The sequence below is a fragment of the Alexandromys fortis genome, unplaced genomic scaffold (assembly GCF_014885135.2).
Source record: "Alexandromys fortis isolate MF-2015 unplaced genomic scaffold, M_Fortis_MF-2015_v1.1 scaffold_44, whole genome shotgun sequence".
In the NCBI taxonomy this organism is placed as follows: domain Eukaryota; kingdom Metazoa; phylum Chordata; class Mammalia; order Rodentia; family Cricetidae; genus Alexandromys; species Alexandromys fortis.
In genome coordinates, this window is record NW_026067921.1 from 10,870,848 (window position 1) to 10,888,347 (window position 17,500).

Genomic DNA, 17,500 nt, shown 5'->3' on the forward strand with positions numbered 1-17,500 from the left:
CTGGCCCGGCTAGGTCCAGTTTCTTATTGGCTAGCTCTTACATATTGTTCTAACCCATTTCTAATATTCTGTGTAGCCCATGAGCTGGCTTACCAGAGAGGATCTTAACCTGCGTCTGTCTGGAGTGGGAGCATCATGGCGACTCACTCACTCAGCTTCTTTTTCCCAGCATTCTCCTCTGTCTACTCCGCCTACCTAATTTTCTGTCCTATGAGGGCCGAGGCAGTTTCTTTATTAATAAAAAATCACTCCCACATCAGTTAGGAACACTTTCTTGATTGATAATTGATGTGGAAGAGCCTAGGGCCCAGCCCACTGTGGGCAAATAAATGGTCCTGGGTAGTATAAGAAAGCAAACTGGACCAGTCATGGGAGCAAGCTAGTAAGCACTGTTTCTCTGTGTTTCTGCTTGAGTTCCTGTCCTTACTTCCCTCAGGGCTGCATCGGAACATGGAAGTTAAACAAACCAAACAGAACAAAACAACAACAAAACCCTTTCCTCCCCAAGTTGCTTTTGAGCATGGTGTTTACCGCAGCAACAGAAAGAGAACTAGGACACACCCGGACAGTTTCTTCCTTTTAGCACCTGCCCCCGCCCCTTCTGTCCCATGGTGGCGTCTGACCCAGTACTTGCCGTAGACCACTGAGATGAACCTCCGTGTCTTTGACTTCAGGCTGACCCAGGCTGGGAAGTGTTGTAAGATGAACCACTCCTCACCCCTTATAGGACTGGAGCCCAGGCCCAGGAGTAGATGTGTGCCCTGTGGATACAATGTACCTCCTTCTCCATCGCACAGTGCCACAAGCCCCCTAGGCCGCACTTGCATGTGGAAAGCTGTCTTTGATGAGCGGTGAGGGACCAGCCGGTCTACATGAGACAAGAAATGGTGTGTAGAAGTCTCCAGGTGGTAGCATCCATCGTGGAAATGTAACAGGAAACCACATTCCTCTAGGCAAGGGACTGCTGCGTCAACCCAGATTCGGCCCACAGTGTGGTCAGCTCGGGCATAGCTGCGGTAGGTGGGGCTGTAGAGGATCACATGGACATGCAGGGCTGGTCTAGGGGTCCACATATGGTAAGCTGAGAGGACCCTGGAGCTGCAGAACACAACCTCACCATCAGACTCCAGATAACGACCAGAGATGATGCACTGGAGGGTCCACTTGCCATTGCGGTGGAAACGGAGCAGGAAGCATCCATGGTGGCTAGTCCTTGGCCTCCCATAGCACACAGTACCATCAGCTTCACACAGCAGGTAGAGGCCCTGCAAGCTCTTTAGTCGTATCACGGCCTGCGCATCATGTTCATTGCTCACCAGGAGCTCCCAGGTCTGGAGATGTCGGGAGGATGAAGGAAGTGTGTCAACAACTGGCAACCACAACTCTTGGTGCCATCAGCACCTCCAACATGACTAGTCACCTTCCTTCCCATACCTGTCTTGGCATCTCCTTGCTATGAACACTCTACTTGCTCAATTAACAATGAAAAGGATTTCTGAGCTGGGCAGAGGGCAGTGGTGCCTGTCTTTAATTCCAGCACTCAGGAGGCAGAGGGAGACAGAGCTTGGTGAGTTCAAGGTCAGCTTGGTCTGCAGAGCCAGTTCTACACCAGCCTGGGATACATAGCGGGAGTCTTTTGCAAAACAAAATAAAAAATACAACAACAAGACAGTGTTCTGGGTTGTCCACCTCCAGAGTCCCAGGACTTCTTAAGACCCAGTGGAGACCAGAGAGATAGCTCAGTGTAAAAGCACTTGCCTTGAAAACTTGACAGCCTGAGGTCTAGCTCACATTTAAAAATCCACATTTAAAAAGCTAGATGCAGTCTGATGAGATGGCTCAGTGGGTAAAGGCACTTGTCACCAAGCCTGATGATCCCCGGGTCCCACTTGGTGGAAGAAGAGAACGAACTAACCCCTGTAAGTTGTCCTCCGACCTCCGCATGTGTGCCATGGTACAGATATGTGGATGAACACACACACACACACACACACACATGAATATATAAAATGTAATAACTAAAAATAGCTAGACACAGTGGCAAGCATCTATAAATCCCGGCACTCCTAAGACAAAATTGGAGATAGAGACAGGAGACTCTCCTGGAAGCTCATGGGCCAGACGGCCTAGAGCTCACAGTGTAGGCAAAACCAACTTAACTTTCCACTTTAAGGTGGAAAGTTGTCCTGACCTCACGTATTGTGCTTGTATACATAAACACACACACACACATGCAGAACCCATGGGATATTCTATATTCACACCTTGGAAAAGCAAAACCTTCCTCTCTTTCCCCTGCTCCATCCTTCAATTTTGCTTTGTTTTATTTCTTTCACCTTGCTACAGACCCTGGATGGCACAGTACTCAGAACCTCCACCATCTCTCCAACAGAAGTGCAAGCAAACATCCTGACTCTGGGTACAGAAGTTGAGGTACAATAGTTAGGTGCACTGCGAGAAATTTGGTCATAAAGGAGAAGACTTTGCTCCTATTTTATCTCTAAAACAGAGTCCAAGTCAGCAAGCACTTTAAAATATTGCATTACTTTTTCCAGAACAGAAACATGGATCTTGTACTATAGTCCAGCTTCCTCCGGATGCCTGGTTCTGCTTTCCAGCCTGGACTCCCCTCCTCTCTACTTTGTGCTGGGTTGGAGGGTAGGAAACACTGGAGGCGAAGCAGCTAGGCCAGCGCTGACACTTCAGATCTTTGGGAAACGGTTTTGGAAGGCGGAACAATGACGATCCATGAACAAAAGCCTGGTGTAGAAGTGTTTCGGCTTGCAACAGCAGAGACTATGCCGGTGATTAGGACGGGAATGCAACATGTAACACACACACACACACACACACACACACACACACACACACACACACACACAGCACTAAAAAAATTGGTTCTAGTCCAGGTTCGCCTTGTTACCTGTCTCCTGCCCAAACTCTTTGCAGTAGCTGTGACTGTACTGTTAAATGCTCCAAAGGTGAGGTAGGTTCCTGCCCAGCTGATGAGCCCAACCCTTAGGTCCTCGGCCTTTGGATGTCTGTGTATCCATTCCACCTCAGCCATGGGGCCAGTGCCACAGGTGATAACTCTGTCCGGCCCAGGCTTCCCCCCAGTGGTGAGGTCCCACAGGCCATATGGCCCGGAATAAGGCCCGTAGTACCCACCAGAAGCCGTTCCCAGAGGAAACTTCCCAGGCAGAGGTCTGGCCTAGGGCCCAGCACCTCTGTGACCCGGGAGCATTGTGACTTTAAAGGCTGCCTTTTATCCCACCACAGTGGGGAAAGGGCACTGGCCTAGTAGTATCAATCCACAGGCCAAAGGAAGTAGGTCCAGAGCTTTCTGTATGTTTTCCTGACCAACTCCAAGCATTGAGGTAGGTTTAGACTGGGAGTCAGTACTGCAACCTGTGACTGCAGACCCGTCCCTACCTTTCTTAGTAACAAGATAGGAATCAATCTATTTGCTTCCTAACAAGGGGGTTCTACTTGGCTCTCTGTGGCTCAAGTTTCCTTCCTTTCTTTCAAGTCCAAGTAAGCCAAGAAAAATCTATTGGTCTTTTAGGGATCTTGGGAGGACAAGGTCAAGCTGTTTTGGAAAGTACTTCGCAGTGAAGGTGCGGAAAATGGAAACATAACCACCGAGGATGGAACCACTCTTTTGACTTTAAAAGCCTCGGAAGGAATGGCCTAGGTAAGGGCACTCCAGCACTGTGCTTTGCCAAGCCTGGCTGTGTTGCAGGTGAACGGGCTGGGCAGAAAGCCAGATCTGCCGGAAAGGATACCGGCCCCACCCACCAGAAGGTTCTGCTGGATCACTTCCTGCAAAGCTCAAGGAGAAAACCTCTGTCAAGAGCCTAGACAAACAGCAAACATGAGAGGAGGCACGTACAAAGAAATGGTGGGACAACAGGTCTCATTTAAGCTTCATTGGGCTCCACAGGGAAAGGGGCAATCAACCTTGCTTGGAGAATAGCCCAGAGCCCTCGTGTTTTCCATGGCCTTCCTGATTCTGGGTAAATGGGGTCTTCCTAGGTACAGCATCCCGGAGGTCCTCAGCAAAGGCTCACAAAGGTGTTCTGTAAAATGAGGCTAACAGACACCGCCCCATGCTGGAGTCATCTGGGTAGTTTTAAACACGCATGCTGTTGGGGATGGCTTCAGACCACGTCGATCATTTTTCTTAAGAGTGTCTTGGGACCTATCTTTTAAATGTCCATTTCTCCCCTGTGTACAAAGCTACCATGAAGAACTGCTAAGTAGCTAGGTAAAAGGTAGGAAAAAGATTCTGTGGTTTATGGAATGAGAAAGGTGGATTTCAGTCCTTAGAAATGAGAAAGAAATGGCTTTCTTCCCCTGAAAACACCACAGGGAGATACTGAGGAAGAAAAGGGCTTACGTGTGTGTTGACCTCACAACTTCAGCTGCTTTGAGCCTCTCCCATATTGTCTTTTTGTACCCAGAGTAACTCAGCTTCTCAACTTCCAGGCTACAGACAACACCGGGTACAAACCACATCAAATTTATTACTCAATATCCAGTTCCACATCATAGCACCACCCGGAGCCCTCACGTTCCTCCCCCAAACCTGGCCCCAAGGGTACACCCGAAACAGAAAAAAAAAATGAAATTAAATCCAGATCCCTGCTCCTCCCCTGTTGGAGGGGGCCATGGCCAGGAAGCCCTTCCACAGGTCCCAGCAGGCAGGAGAGCAGAGCCCTCTGCACCCAGAGAGCAAGGCTCCAGGCTCCAGCGACAAGAGAGAACATGCAGGCAGGAGCAGGAGCAGAGACCTGTCTGTGGGGAGGAAGAGTGGGAAGGGAGGGCACTGCCTGAGGAGTCCGGGAGTCTGGTCATCCCGGGATGCACGCGGGAGCTTCCGGGCAGCAGGGGCCTGCCCCTGGCTGGCTAACGCTTTGACAGCTCATGGGACAGCCAGTCCAGCCCATCATACAGGCCTGTGCCTTGGGTAGCGCAGGTGGCCTGGACGTACCACTGTAGGAAGAGAGAGAAGTAGATCAGACCAGGGTAGACGAGGATACCTTTATACCCCTGTCAGGCCTGGGGCTCCGGAGGAAAGGCTGGACCCAGGGCAAAGGAGACCAGATCCTTACCGTGCGGCTACGCAAGTGCTGGAGCCCCAGCTTGTCAGTCAGCTCACTCACAGGCATGGCGTTGGGCATGTCCTGCTTGTTGGCAAACACCAGCAGCACTGCATCCCGAAGCTCATCCTCCTGCAGCTGAGAGGGGAGAACAGGGTGGGACCTAGGGCTGCAAGGAGTCCCAGGTTCCCTGCTCACTACATTGTAGGGGAGTTCTGGTTTCTAACTGCCAACTTCTTTGTAGGAAAAACACAGTGTACTGTGCAGTTTAGTGTTGAACACAGAACAGTTATGAGTACAAAACCCCTAAATTTTACCTCCAGAAGCCTTCTAATTTAAGAACCTGCTCTTAGTGAAAACAACAAAAATCCCAAACACTAAAAAAGCAAAACAAAATAACAACAACAAAAATGTGAGAGGCTGTTTCTCTTTCCAATGGACGACCCCTCCCTCTCCTCAGCTCCTTAGACTCAGGTACACAAGTATTTAAAAGAAAAAGACCTGTTCAAACCGGGTGAGAAGCAACTTAACCAGAGACACAAAACCTCATTTTCTCCGCCCACAGAGAACGCTGTCCCCAAGCCAAGGGCCCTGTTCCCAGATCCGGGTGCTCACCATCTTCTGGAGTTCATCAGCTGACTCCTGGACCCGCTCTCGGTCATTACTGTCTACCACGAAGATGAGGCCCTAGGTGGGCGGAAGAAAGGAAGCAGGAGAGATCACTCCCACCTACGCCCTGCCCTAATCTGGCCTCTTCGAACTTCTCCCATCTTTAGTTGTATCCGTCTTCGTCTTCTAGTGAGTTCCTATTAACGGTATGCAGAGACCACTGCGAAGCGAGACAGCTAAAAGATGTTCTGTTTGAGGGCTACATTAGACAGTGTGGTCCTAGAACCCTGCTTCCCAGAATAGGACGACCTTAAGTTCTTAAGGAGGACTAAGAGAGAGGGGTGAGGGCCCAGAACTGAGCCAACAGTTCAGTCCTGAGCCATACTGCCCTCTTCTGAGGGTTGTCCCTCCACCCTCCGCCTCCACTCCACCTGAGTGTTCTGGAAGTAGTGCCGCCACAGAGGCCGAATCTTGTCCTGGCCTCCAACATCCCAGACTGTGAAACAGATGTTCTTATATTCCACTGTTTCCACATTGAAGCCTGCAGATAATTTTTTTGAGAGAGAGAGAGAGAGAGAAAAAAAAAGTTCTGAAAGGAACTCACTAAAATCACTTGGTTCAGCCAGGCTGTGGTGGCACATGCCTTAAATTCCAGCACTCCGGAGGCTGAGGCAGGTGGATCTCTGTGAGTTTGGGGCCAGCCTGGTTTACAGAACGAGTTCCAGGACAGCCACAGAAAAACAAAACAAAACAAAACCACTAGGATCTTTACAGGCACACAAACCCAGAACGCAATGATCAAGACCAATCAAGACCAGAAGGACCGGAGGTCAACAGATATGCTAGGCTCACGGTCCACACCTCAGGCACCAGCAGGCACACAGAGATACCGTGACCCACTTCTCAAGTAGCCATATCTGGTGTCAGGGTCAGGTACAGATAAGGGCCTCAGTAGAACTGGGAGCAGACCCCGGGAAGGCCCGACGTGCCACTCCCGCAAACCCTCGCTTCATTCTCGGACTCACCTATGGTGGGGATGGTGGTGACAATCTCTCCCAACTTCAGTTTGTACAGGATGGTAGTCTTGCCAGCCGCATCCAAGCCAACTGCAACGGAGAGGGGCACAGAATGGAGACGGGAGCTAGGGAGCCCTCTAGAGACCAGGGAAAGGGAAAGGACTGCCCAGCTGATGGTGATGGGGGCGGAGAGCGGGAGAGCCTCCAGGTGCGAGCTGTTCTCCACCTTCCGGGCCTTAAGGGCAGTCTGGGTGGTGAGTGCCAACTCCTGTCCTTCAAGTGGCCGAGGAGAGAGAGGCGCTCGGGAGGTGGGGGGCCCGGGAGGAAGGCCGCGTTCCTTTGAAAAGTCGTTTCCAAGGGCGGAATCCTCCTCCCTTCTTAGCAGCCGGGCTGGGGCGGAGGAAGCGTCACCCCACCCAGGCCCCAGCTCCGGGTTTCAGGCCCGGGGCCGACACCGCAGATCCCGGCCTGCAGAGGAGCGCATCCCCCGAGACTCTGGCAGTGGGGTGTCTCGGGGTCAGGGTACCAGGTGAGCCGGGGCTGGAGGGACGCGGGGGTGGGAGGGCTGCGGCGGGGCCGGCGCCCCATCCGGGCCGCGCGCTCGATCTGCCTCACCCATGAGGATCCGCATCTGCTTCTTCCCGAAGATCCGCGAAAAGAGCGCGGACACCGTGAGGCCCATGGTGGGGCCCGGGGCGGGGGCGCGGGCAGGGACGCGGGGTGAGGGCTGGAACCGGCCGGCCGCGGGGGGGATGGGGCGCAACAGCAGAAGGAGGAGGCGCCGCCGCCGCCGCCTCCGCGCGTCCGGGCCCGCCCGACGTCACGTGGCCCCGCCCCCCGGGTCCGCCGCGGCCCCGCCCCCAGGCGCGTTTGCGGAAGAACTGAAGTCCAGCGAGGCCTGGCATCCTTGCCGCTAGCCCGAGGGACTGGAAAGGGAATCCTTCTGAGTCTCCAAAGACTGCAGGAGCTTGCTTTATTCTTCAGGCATAGACTTCTATTCCTAAGAAGGCTTTGACAGGGTCGAAAAATATATTTAAAAGGTTCTCAAAGTAGCTTATTCTTTTTTGTTTTGAGACACTATGCCCACGATGTCACTATGTAGCCTTGAACTTGCCATGTAGACCAGGCTAATCTCGAACTCACAGAGCTGCCTTGGCCTCCCGAGTAGATTCTTAGAACAGAAACACTTTCTTCTTGCCTGTTGTTGCTCCAATTTCACTATTATCTCACTTCTTCCCCCTTGGTACCTTCACAGTGTCACAGGAGCCGTTTTTCTGTTTTTGTTTTTAGTCCCTCCCCACCTTTATTTCGAGTTAGTATGTGGGGGTGTAGAGTCAGAGGAGAACCTGTGGGGATATGTTCTCTCCTTCGACCACGTGGGTCCTGGTAGACTCAGGTCTAGGCATTAGGCTTGGTGGAAAGTACTATCCTACAGGCCCCACAAGAGTCTCGATGGTGTCCCCTTGAGATGAATATATTTTAATGTTTTGTCACCCAAGATGGAAATCTAGATGCCTTTAAGTTGGGTCCCACCCTTTGTTCCGGCCTCTTCAGTGTCCGCCCCCCTCCCACACCCTAAGCTATTGTTAAGGAATGATTCATGGTAAACTTTTCCACTTTCCTTGATGCTGGTTTCCCACATCTGAATTTACTTCACAGTCTTTATTCATTCTTCAAACATATTTTTCCTAAGAGTCTCTGTCCTTCCTCTAGACAGGCAACCTATCTCTTTTATACCACTACAACCATACATACTACTACCCATACATACATACACACAACCCATACACACTAGTGTGAGGACAAGATTTACTTGTTTGCATGTCTGGTTCAGGGTCACGTTTCTTCAGGGTGCTATCTGGCATAGCACTTTATACACTGGTAAGTGGACTGAGATAAGATTCCTAAACTTAGTAGCCGAGTGACATTGGACAAGTCACCTCTCCGTACTGTATGTTCCCACAACTGTAAATTGGTGCTAATGAGATCCTCTAAACAGAATTTTGCAGAGACAAAATAGCAAGAACTCTTGTGAGACCCCAGCATATACGGGTATTTAAGGTGGACCTTATAGCTTAATAGTGCCCCTCTAAAAGCAGAACTAAGGAAGAGAACTATTATGCTTTATGCTAACTAGGTGCTGCTGGCCTTGTTTTCCTAGTATGAGTCCTGTTGCGTTTTAGGGACATGTTAGACATTGCCCCAAATAGTTAGGGATTTGGGGGCAAATGCAGTGCGACGTCGCCCCCTGTCGCTCGCTGATGGTAGTTTGAGGGCAAAGTTAGGCATCTTCTCCAAACCGCTGCTCAGGTGTTCTGGACTTTGCTTTTCCCAACTCTCCGGGCTGGTTCCTCCCTCTCCAGGCCATCAGCACACCCGGTCTGCGAAAGCCCCGCCCACCTCACGCAAACCGGAGGCGGGGTCTGCGGCGTTTGGCCGCCGTCACTTCCAGTGGACCCGGAAGCGCTGCTGTGGGCAGCCGGAGTTGTTAGGAAATCGTGATGGATCCGAGCTTAGTGTAAACCCTGGGCCGATCCGGGGCCGATCCTGGGCCCCCCCGGGGGGGGGGGGAGGCGGGACTGGGTTGCAGTGGCCAGCGGAGCGGTTAGGGCGGAGCGGCCTCGGGGCCAGTGCCGGAGAGCCTTGGCTGAGCGCTTCTGCTAGACCAGCGTTGGTTGCCCAGCCTCCCGGTTGGAACCGGCTTCCACCTTTGGCCTGGCTCCACACCGCCGGGGCCCCTCAACCCGCCCCCCGCCCGGACAGATGGGTGTGTGGTCTGCGGCCAGACGGGCCTCTCTGCTTCGTTTCTAGATGTTTGTGCGGCTCTGTCCGGGGCTGCCAGAACGCTGACGTGGAGCAACCCACTCCAGAACCCCCATGGAGAAGTTTGGGATGAATTTCGGGGGTGGCCCAAGCAAAAAGGACCTGCTGGAGACCATAGAGACACAGAAAAAGCAGCTTCTCCAGTACCAGGCAAGGCTTAAGGATGTGGTCCGCGCCTATAAAAGTCTGCTGAAAGAGAAAGAGGCCCTGGAGGCCAGCATCAAAGTACTGTCGGTATCCCACGAGGCGGATGTAGGCCTTGCAGGTGTGCAGCCACCAGGTCTCACGTTACCTGACTCTGTGGATGATCGGTGCTCCACTCACAGTGAGGATAGCACCGGAACGGCCACTAGCTTGGATACTGCGGCCAGTCTTACAAGTACCAAGGGTGAGTTTGGGGTCGAAGAGGACAGAATGGCCCGTGGACCTCTTCCTCCAAAGTCTGAAGAGGCCAGTGGATCAGAGAGTGGCGTCAGTAGTAGCAGTGGGGATGGGCCATCCACAAGTAGTGAGGCGGACAAAAAACTACATCAGCTGAAGACCCAATTGGCTACTTTGACTAGCTCCTTGGCTACAGTCACCCAGGAGAAGTCCCGTATGGAGGCATCTTACCTGGCCGACAAGAAGAAGATGAAACAGGACTTAGAGGAGGCCAATAAAAAGGCAGAGGAAGAGAGGGACCGCCTGGAGGGAGAATTGAAGGGGCTGCAGGAGCAGGTAGCAGAAACCAAAGCCCGCCTGATCACACAGCAGCATGATCGTGCCCAGGAGCAGAGTGACCATGCCGTGATGCTGCGGGAGCTGCAGAAGCTGTTGCAGGAGGAAAGGACCCAGCGTCAGGACCTGGAGCTCCGCTTAGAAGAGACCAGAGAAGCACTGGCAGGGCGGGCATATGCAGCCGATCAGATCGAAGGGTTTGAGCTGCAGACCAAGCAGCTGACCCGTGAGGTCGAGGAGCTGAAAGGTGAGCTGCAAGCTATTCGAGATGAGAAGAACCGACCAGACCCCCGGCTGCAGGAGCTTCAGCAAGAGGCTGTGCGGCTTAAAAGCCATTTCCAGGCTCAATTGCAGCAGGAAATGAGGAAGGTAATTATTCTTGTAGTCTTCAAGCAATCATGTTAACTTGGCTAGGAAATAGCAGGATTTTATTATTTTTCTCTTTTGGTCATTAGAATAGAGAACTCTCTCTTTTTCTCCCCCCCCCCCCCCCCCCCCCGTGTGTGTGTGTGTGTGTGTGTTTCATGAGGCAGGGTCTCACCATCTAATCTAGTCTGGTTTGAACTCATAGAGATCTGCCTGCCTTTCCCTACCAAGTGCTGGGATTAAAGGCACCCTTCTCCCCACCTAAGGCAGGGTGTTGCTCCAATCAAGGATTGCCTGGTGTTTGTTCCCCTCTTGGGTACTGGGATTGCAGTCCCGCTCCACATTCCCAGCATGCACTTTGATGGTAGATGCCAACTGAAAAATCGAACCAGTGAGTCCTAGGAAATCTTGCTTGTGTAGTGTTCTCACAGCCGGATGAGGAGTTTCTGAGTACTTCTGTGTCCAAGCCAGAGAGCCCTATCTCGGCTTCTGGGTGCTGGCACCTTACCAGTTGAGGCAATATCGTGACAGCTGTGTAGTGCAAGGTTGTGTGTATCTTGAGAAGTGCGTGTGTATAGGTAGAGGGACGGAAGGAAGCAATCCCCTCCCCCCCAGAAACAAATGTCTTGTGTATGCCTTTGGCTGAGGTTTGCCTGCTTTAGAAAACTCCTGTTTCATAGTGTTTCCTTTCCATGAAGCCAGGAATCCAGCTCGGTTTGGAATTTCCAGGAATGTTGGGAGAGGGAAAGAATGTTGCCTGGCTTCTCTAAATAATTCGGGAAGCACATGGTGAAAAGTACATTTAGTGCTTTGTATTCAAGCTCAATGAAAAATGGAAAACTATCATAAAAATAGCACTTATACAAAGGAACGTCAATTCAAAATCCCCAGTGCCCACTGGTTCCAGGCCATCCTAGTCCCATGACCCTTCACTTCTCTGCCTTGCTCCTCCACCCCTAGGTGACTGTAGGTTTTTGTGACTTTTCGGGATGCATGGTCACCTGTCCTTTGCTTTGCAGACAGCCCTTGCAGAGGACCAGCTTCGCCAGCAGTGTCAGTTAGAAGAGCAAAGGGTAGCAGCCCTGGAGAACCAAATCTCCGAGGTGTCCGAACTGCTGGGCACCTACGAGAAAGCCAAGCAGAAGGACCAGCTGGCCATCCAGAAACTGAAGGAGCGGATTCTGCAGCTGGACCTGGAGAACAAAACCCTGGCCCTTGCGGCCTCTAGCCGGCCCCCTCTCGACAGCCACGGGGATGAATCCAGTATGGATGTCAATGTCCTGAAGGATAAGATGGAGAAGCTCAAGAGGCTACTGCAGGTTGCAGCTAGGAAGAGCCAGGTGGCCCTGGATGTGGAGAAGCTCTGTGACCCTGAGATAACGCCCAGCTCTGAGGCTGCCGATGGGGAAAAGGCCACCGCACTCTACTACCAACAGGAGCTGAAACAGCTGAAGGAAGAGTTCGAGCGGTACAAGATGCGAGCCCAGGTCGTGCTCAAGAGCAAGAATACCAAAGACGGGAACCTGGCCAAGGAGCTGGAGGCCGCCCAGGAGCAGTTGGCTGAGCTGAAGGAGAAGTATATCTCCCTGCGGCTGTCCTGTGAGGAACTCGAAAGCCAGCACCAGCAGGAGGCCGAGGACTGGAAGCAGGAGCTGGCCCGGCTGCAGCAGCTCCATCGGCAGGAGCTGGAACAGAGCCAGCTTGACTTCAGGGACCGCACGCTGAAGCTGGAGGAGGAGCTGCATAAGCAACGGGACCGGGCTCTGGCTGTGCTTGCTGAGAAGGACCTGGAGCTGGAGCAACTGCGTTCCGTGGCCCTGTCCTCCGGGTTGCCGGGACGCAGAAGCCCTGTGGGTGGACTGGGTGGTGGAGGACTTGGGGACCCGGCTGACACAGCTTCCTCAGAAAGCCTGACTCAAGCCCTGCAGCTCGCTGCAGCCAATGAGCCCACTTTCTTCCTTTATGCTGAGCAGTTGGCCCGGAAGGAAGTGGAGATCACGTCACTGAGGAAGCAGAAACACAGGCTGGAGGTAGAGGCCCATCAGCTGCAGGAAAGGCTGCTGGAGGAGGGCGAGCGGCACCGAGAGGAGGTTGGAGCCCTTCAGAGCCACATCGAAAAGAACGCCAGGGACCAGAGCAGGGAAGGAGCCAACCTGGAGTATCTCAAAAACATCATCTACCGCTTCCTGACCTTGCCAGACAGCCTTGGCCGCCAGCAGACGCTCACGGCCATCCTGACTATCTTACACTTCAGCCCCGAGGAGAAGCAAGTGATAAAGCAACTCCCAAGTGGTGGCAGCTGGTGGCCTTCTGGCAAGAGATGATATACCTTCTCCAGCCTGAATCGCTGTGCCTCTTTCATGTGGGAAGGGCAGGCTAAGATTTCCGCTGCCTCTTCTCGCATTAGCGTTTATTTCTTCACTGTGCTGAGCTCAGAACGGTTCAGTAGGATGGGATTTTCTGCCAAGTGCCATTAATGCAACTTTGTCCTTGGGCTTGGGGTACTGCAGGTGTTGAGACAGTACTTCTGCCGGTGTGCATGCGGGGCAGGTTAGGGAGAGGGGCTGTGGCAGAGGTGCAAGCTAGGGAAGTGGTGAGAATCTTTAGAGATGTTTTGTTATGCTCCTAGCTCAGAGCTAGTGGCTCCCAGAGGAGTCCATCTGACTTTGGAACATACACAGTAACAGTGTATGTTTTCCTTGTCAGAGTCTGGTCCACTTTTGTCCTAATTTTTCTGAGGACATAAAATCAAGCTAGAAAGAGACCAGGAAGTTCGAAATAGTAATGGTTTGTCCAAAGGGCTGTGGAATATTGAGTTCATCCGTGAACTTGGAACCTCAGTTCCAGGAACCAGCCCACCACTTGTGACCATCCTAGAGAGGGTCCTGACCTTAGAGATTTCCCCAGTGATCTGATTTGAGCCAGGACAGGGTTGAAAAGGAACCTCTCTTGCTTAAGCTGCCTGTCCAAGGTCAGCTCAAGACTGAGTGGATGGCTTCACTGTCTTCCCATCAACATTGAACTTGTATAAAGAAATGAAACCGTCGCTTTTTACAGAGCATTCAAACAATGAGCTGGGGGCCTCCTTGGATACAAGGAATTCCTGCCATGATTTGTTCCCAGCTGTGTTTGCTTTTGCAGGGACAGGAAAGAGGAGGTAATTTGCTGCAGATTCCAAAAGACTGTTATGACCCTCACGGGAAAAGTGCAGTTTGGCTGAAATACTTTCCATCCTATGGGTCTGGGCAAAAGTTAATTTCATCCTTTAAGGAAAGAGAGTGCTCAGAAAACTCGGGTCAAAGTGGTGTCTGTTGCCCAGTTCTTTGCTTAGTCTGCCCTTCCTGGTTATAAAGACCTTTGGACCGGAAAGACCAATGTTTGACTATTAATATGTATCTTTTTGTTATTTGTATCACTGAGATCTGTTTTTCGAAGGTTTGGGGTACAGAAGACAATGTTTTGGATGGGCAAAGGTGACCTGATTATCTACATGAGCAGACTTCAATGGAACAGAAGTGTTATCTTTATGGAAATACCAGTGGTCATTAAACCTGAGAGACTTGAACTGTGTTTTCTTAATGGTGGTGTCTCTGCATCTGAACACAAGTAGATTATGAACGTGAACGGTGGACGAAAAGCTAGATATGGAGTTCCTTGTACTGAGCTCTGAGCTCGAACCATATTCCATTATGCTGGTCCATGAGCTTGACCCCGGGGAGGAGCACATGAAAGGAGGTTTTCACTGCCTCACATATAACACAGTTCTTAGCCTGGAATTGTGCGTGCGTGTGTGTGTGTGTGTGTGTGTGTGTGTGTGTGTGTGTGTGTGGCGGGTTGGGGGCAGCTGCAATGGAAAAAGTTTTCTAATGGGAATAGTTTGTGGGCTTGATGCTCCCATAATTATTGCTTCATACTCTGGGAGTAATCTGTTTATAAATGCTTCTTTATCCCTAAAATCAAGATTCATGATACCCTGCAAAGTTATCTCAGGACAACAAGACTTCCTTCATTCCTGTAGTAATGGACTTCCTTTATTTCTTTTTTTAAAATATTTATTTATTTACTATGGATACAATATTCTGTCTGTGTGTATGTCTGCAGGCCAGAAGAGGGCACCAGACCTCATTACAGATGGTTGTGAGCCACTATGTGGTTGCCGGGAATTGAACTCAGGACCTTTGGAAGAGCAGGCAATGCTCTTAACCACTGACCCATCTCTCCAGCCCGACTTCTTTTATTTCTTGACCTTGCTTCTCTAAATGTAGGATATCCTGTGATTGCTGTTATTTCTAGGTGATTCTGGGAAGTGTAGAAAAATCCATAGCTACAGTTGCTTTTCCAGAACTAGTGTTTGCTGTGCTTAAAAAATTTGTCCATTTCATACATTTGTATAATGAAAATTACTCATTTTCATCATGTCTCCAGTTCCTTTTCTCTCATCCCCTCTCTCTTTCTCTGGTATCCTCAACAAGTCCCCCTCTAATTTTATGTTTTCTCTTTTGTGTGTGTGTGTGTGAGACCCAGAGAGTTTAATTAGAGTCTCTTTCTCTCTCTGGCTTTTTTGAGACAGTTTCTCTTTGTAGCCTTGGCTGTCCCGGAATTCACTCTGTAGACCAGAGTGGATTTAAACTCACAGAGATCTGGTTGCCTCTGCCTCCTAACTGCTGGGTTTAAAGGCGTGCACTAACACCTCCTGAGAAGTTTCTCTCTCTCTCTCTCTCTCTCTCTCTCTCTCTCTCTCTCTCTCTCTCTCTCAATTTAAAACAAAAGAAACAAAAAGTCTTTGTTTTCATATGTATGGATGTTCTGCCTGCAACTTTGTCTATGTTTCACATGCATGCCTGGTGCCCCCAGGGATCAGAAGAGGTTGTCACATCCCCTGGAACTGGAGTCACAGACAATAGAAAGTTGCCAAGTGGGTACTGGAAATTGAACCTGGATACTCAAAGAGCAGCAATTGCCCTTAACCACTGAGCCATCTTTCCGCCCCTTGATTCATTCTTGCCCAGGTACTTTGGCCGTTTAGGAGTTTCTGCGTTAATCACCACCTGATGCTCTAAGAAGCTGTTCTGATGATAGCTAGGCACAGCACTAAGCTATAGGTATAAACATGAATATTTAGAAGGCAGTTTGACAGCATCATCTAGCTAAACAATAGTAGGTTTCTCCCTGTGAGACCTATGACCTCGGGTGTTATAAGGATGTTGCTAGTGTGTTTCCCGGCTGCCCCGCAGCTCAGACCCAAAAGAATCACACAAAAACCATACTATTTAGATCATTACTTCGCCCATTAGCTCTAGCTTCTTATTGGTTAACTCTTACATCTTAATTTAACCCATCTCCATTAATCTGTGCATCTCCACAAGGTTGTGGCCTACCTATAAAGTTTCAGCATGTCTGTCTCCGGCAGCAGCTCCATGGCTTCTCGCTGACTCCACCTTCTTTCTCTCAGCATTCAGTTTAGTTTTCCCCGTTAGCTCTGTTCCCCTATAGCTCTTTTGCTATAGGCTCAAAGCACTTCCTTTATTAACCAATGATAGTTACCACATACAGAGGGGAATCCCACATTACCTCTGCTTTTCTGTTTAAATAAAAATGGAAGGTTTTTAACTTTAACAGTAAAATTACATATATGTGTATCAAGCAAGAATTATAGTTACAGTATTTATATCTACTTTATCTTTTATCATAACTAAGGAAAACTATAACTATCAATTCTTCAGCTCCATCAAAGACTGCAGAAGGATATAACATTGCCCAAGTAAACAGGAAGTACATTGTAAGCAACTTCCAAAACTCTAGAATTGGCAGAGACATCTCACTGCCTGGATAGTCACCCAAAGTTCTTCTGTATCATTAGAGCACCCATCTTCAGCCTACTGGCCCATAGTATCTATCTGATAAACTTTTTCATGAAACAGGAAATTTCAAAGACAGTTCTGCCTATATTGGCAGTTTGTCACTTTCTTCTGTGTCTTGCAGAATGTCTAGCAGATTCTTTCTATTCTTTCATGAATCAGGAACCCCAAAGGACCATTTCACCTTTAGGCAAGTTCAGCAGTCATTTCTCTGTGGGTCCTGCATGTCCAGTTCATCAAGCAGTGCAGGCAAGAACAATTTCTTGCCCAAATGGCTAACCAATGCCATAAGGACCCTCTTTGGTGCCCATCATCCTCTTGAAGTAGATTGGTGCTGCCAGGAGCAGCTGCGTCTCATTGTCATGAAAAGTCCTAAGTTCTTAAACATTTTAAATGTCATATTCTGAAGGTCTCTGAAAGATTTGAGGAATACCTATCTAACAGAAATATATCTCTATATATCTCAAAAACCTAACATGACTACACACTTGACTATTATTATATATTATATATAATATTTATTATTTATATTTATTATATATGACAATATATTATATATAATATCTATAATATTATAGATGATTATTTACCTATATTTCTTAATCATACATTATATATTTAAATGAGCTGTACAAACACAATACCTTAACCAAGAGGAGAAATATACATATAACAAAATTGACCCTAAATTTGTGTCAATAATCCAAGATCCATACCAATGCAAATCTCTATAGCATATCCCCCTTTAAATGTAAAGAAACATAAACAATATTTGGGAATATGGGCATAGTTCTTTCCAAACTGCTTCCTGCTTTTTGTTGGGCAAAGTAATTTTTTGGAGGTGTTCATGACAATCTTTTGTGGGGGGTCTTGGTCCATCAAACCACATTAGTCTGGAAGGATTCCTCAGGTCCTCATCCTCTGTGGAAACAAAGAACCTCTTTTCCAAAGCAACATAGTTTGAATTGAAGATACCTTTAAAATATATGTTGGTTTAGCTTAGCAGCCC

At 49.7% G+C, this 17,500-nt stretch overlaps 4 protein-coding genes across 5 annotated transcripts in view; 2 read left to right on the forward strand and 2 right to left on the reverse strand.

Moving 5' to 3' along the window:
- Fscn3 (fascin actin-bundling protein 3) overlaps window positions 1-4,305 on the reverse strand; it is a 10,159-nt gene extending 5,854 nt beyond the window's left edge. Inside the window, exons 1-2 of the mRNA XM_050141760.1 lie at window positions 2,924-4,305; window positions 587-1,331 (exon numbers count right to left, since the gene is read on the reverse strand). Coding sequence (XP_049997717.1) covers window positions 587-1,331; window positions 2,924-3,067 — 889 coding nt within the window. The 5' untranslated portion in view covers window positions 3,068-4,305. The remainder of the gene's footprint in view (window positions 1-586; window positions 1,332-2,923) is intronic.
- A 196-nt stretch (window positions 4,306-4,501) lies between these two features.
- On the reverse strand, window positions 4,502-7,534 carry Arf5 (ADP ribosylation factor 5). Its single transcript, XM_050141659.1, has 6 exons — window positions 7,343-7,534; window positions 6,737-6,817; window positions 6,143-6,252; window positions 5,718-5,789; window positions 5,115-5,240; window positions 4,502-4,995 (listed from the first exon to the last, which is right to left on the reverse strand). The coding sequence occupies exons 1-6, from the start codon at window positions 7,407-7,409 to the stop codon at window positions 4,909-4,911; spliced, it is 543 nt and encodes a 180-aa protein (XP_049997616.1). The 5' UTR covers window positions 7,410-7,534; the 3' UTR covers window positions 4,502-4,908.
- Gcc1 (GRIP and coiled-coil domain containing 1) lies at window positions 7,118-14,203 on the forward strand. Its single transcript, XM_050141649.1, has 3 exons — window positions 7,118-7,256; window positions 9,539-10,636; window positions 11,653-14,203. Exons 2-3 carry the CDS (start codon window positions 9,605-9,607, stop codon window positions 12,955-12,957), a joined length of 2,337 nt encoding a protein of 778 aa, XP_049997606.1. The 5' UTR covers window positions 7,118-7,256; window positions 9,539-9,604; the 3' UTR covers window positions 12,958-14,203.
- The window catches only part of Znf800 (zinc finger protein 800), a 216,269-nt gene continuing 205,901 nt past the window's right edge, over window positions 7,133-17,500 (forward strand). Inside the window, exon 1 of one of the 2 annotated variants that reach the window (XM_050141655.1) lies at window positions 7,133-7,256. The gene's annotated coding sequence lies outside the window, so the exon portion shown is untranslated. The remainder of the gene's footprint in view (window positions 7,257-17,500) is intronic. The other variant, XM_050141657.1, reaches the window with a different exon arrangement.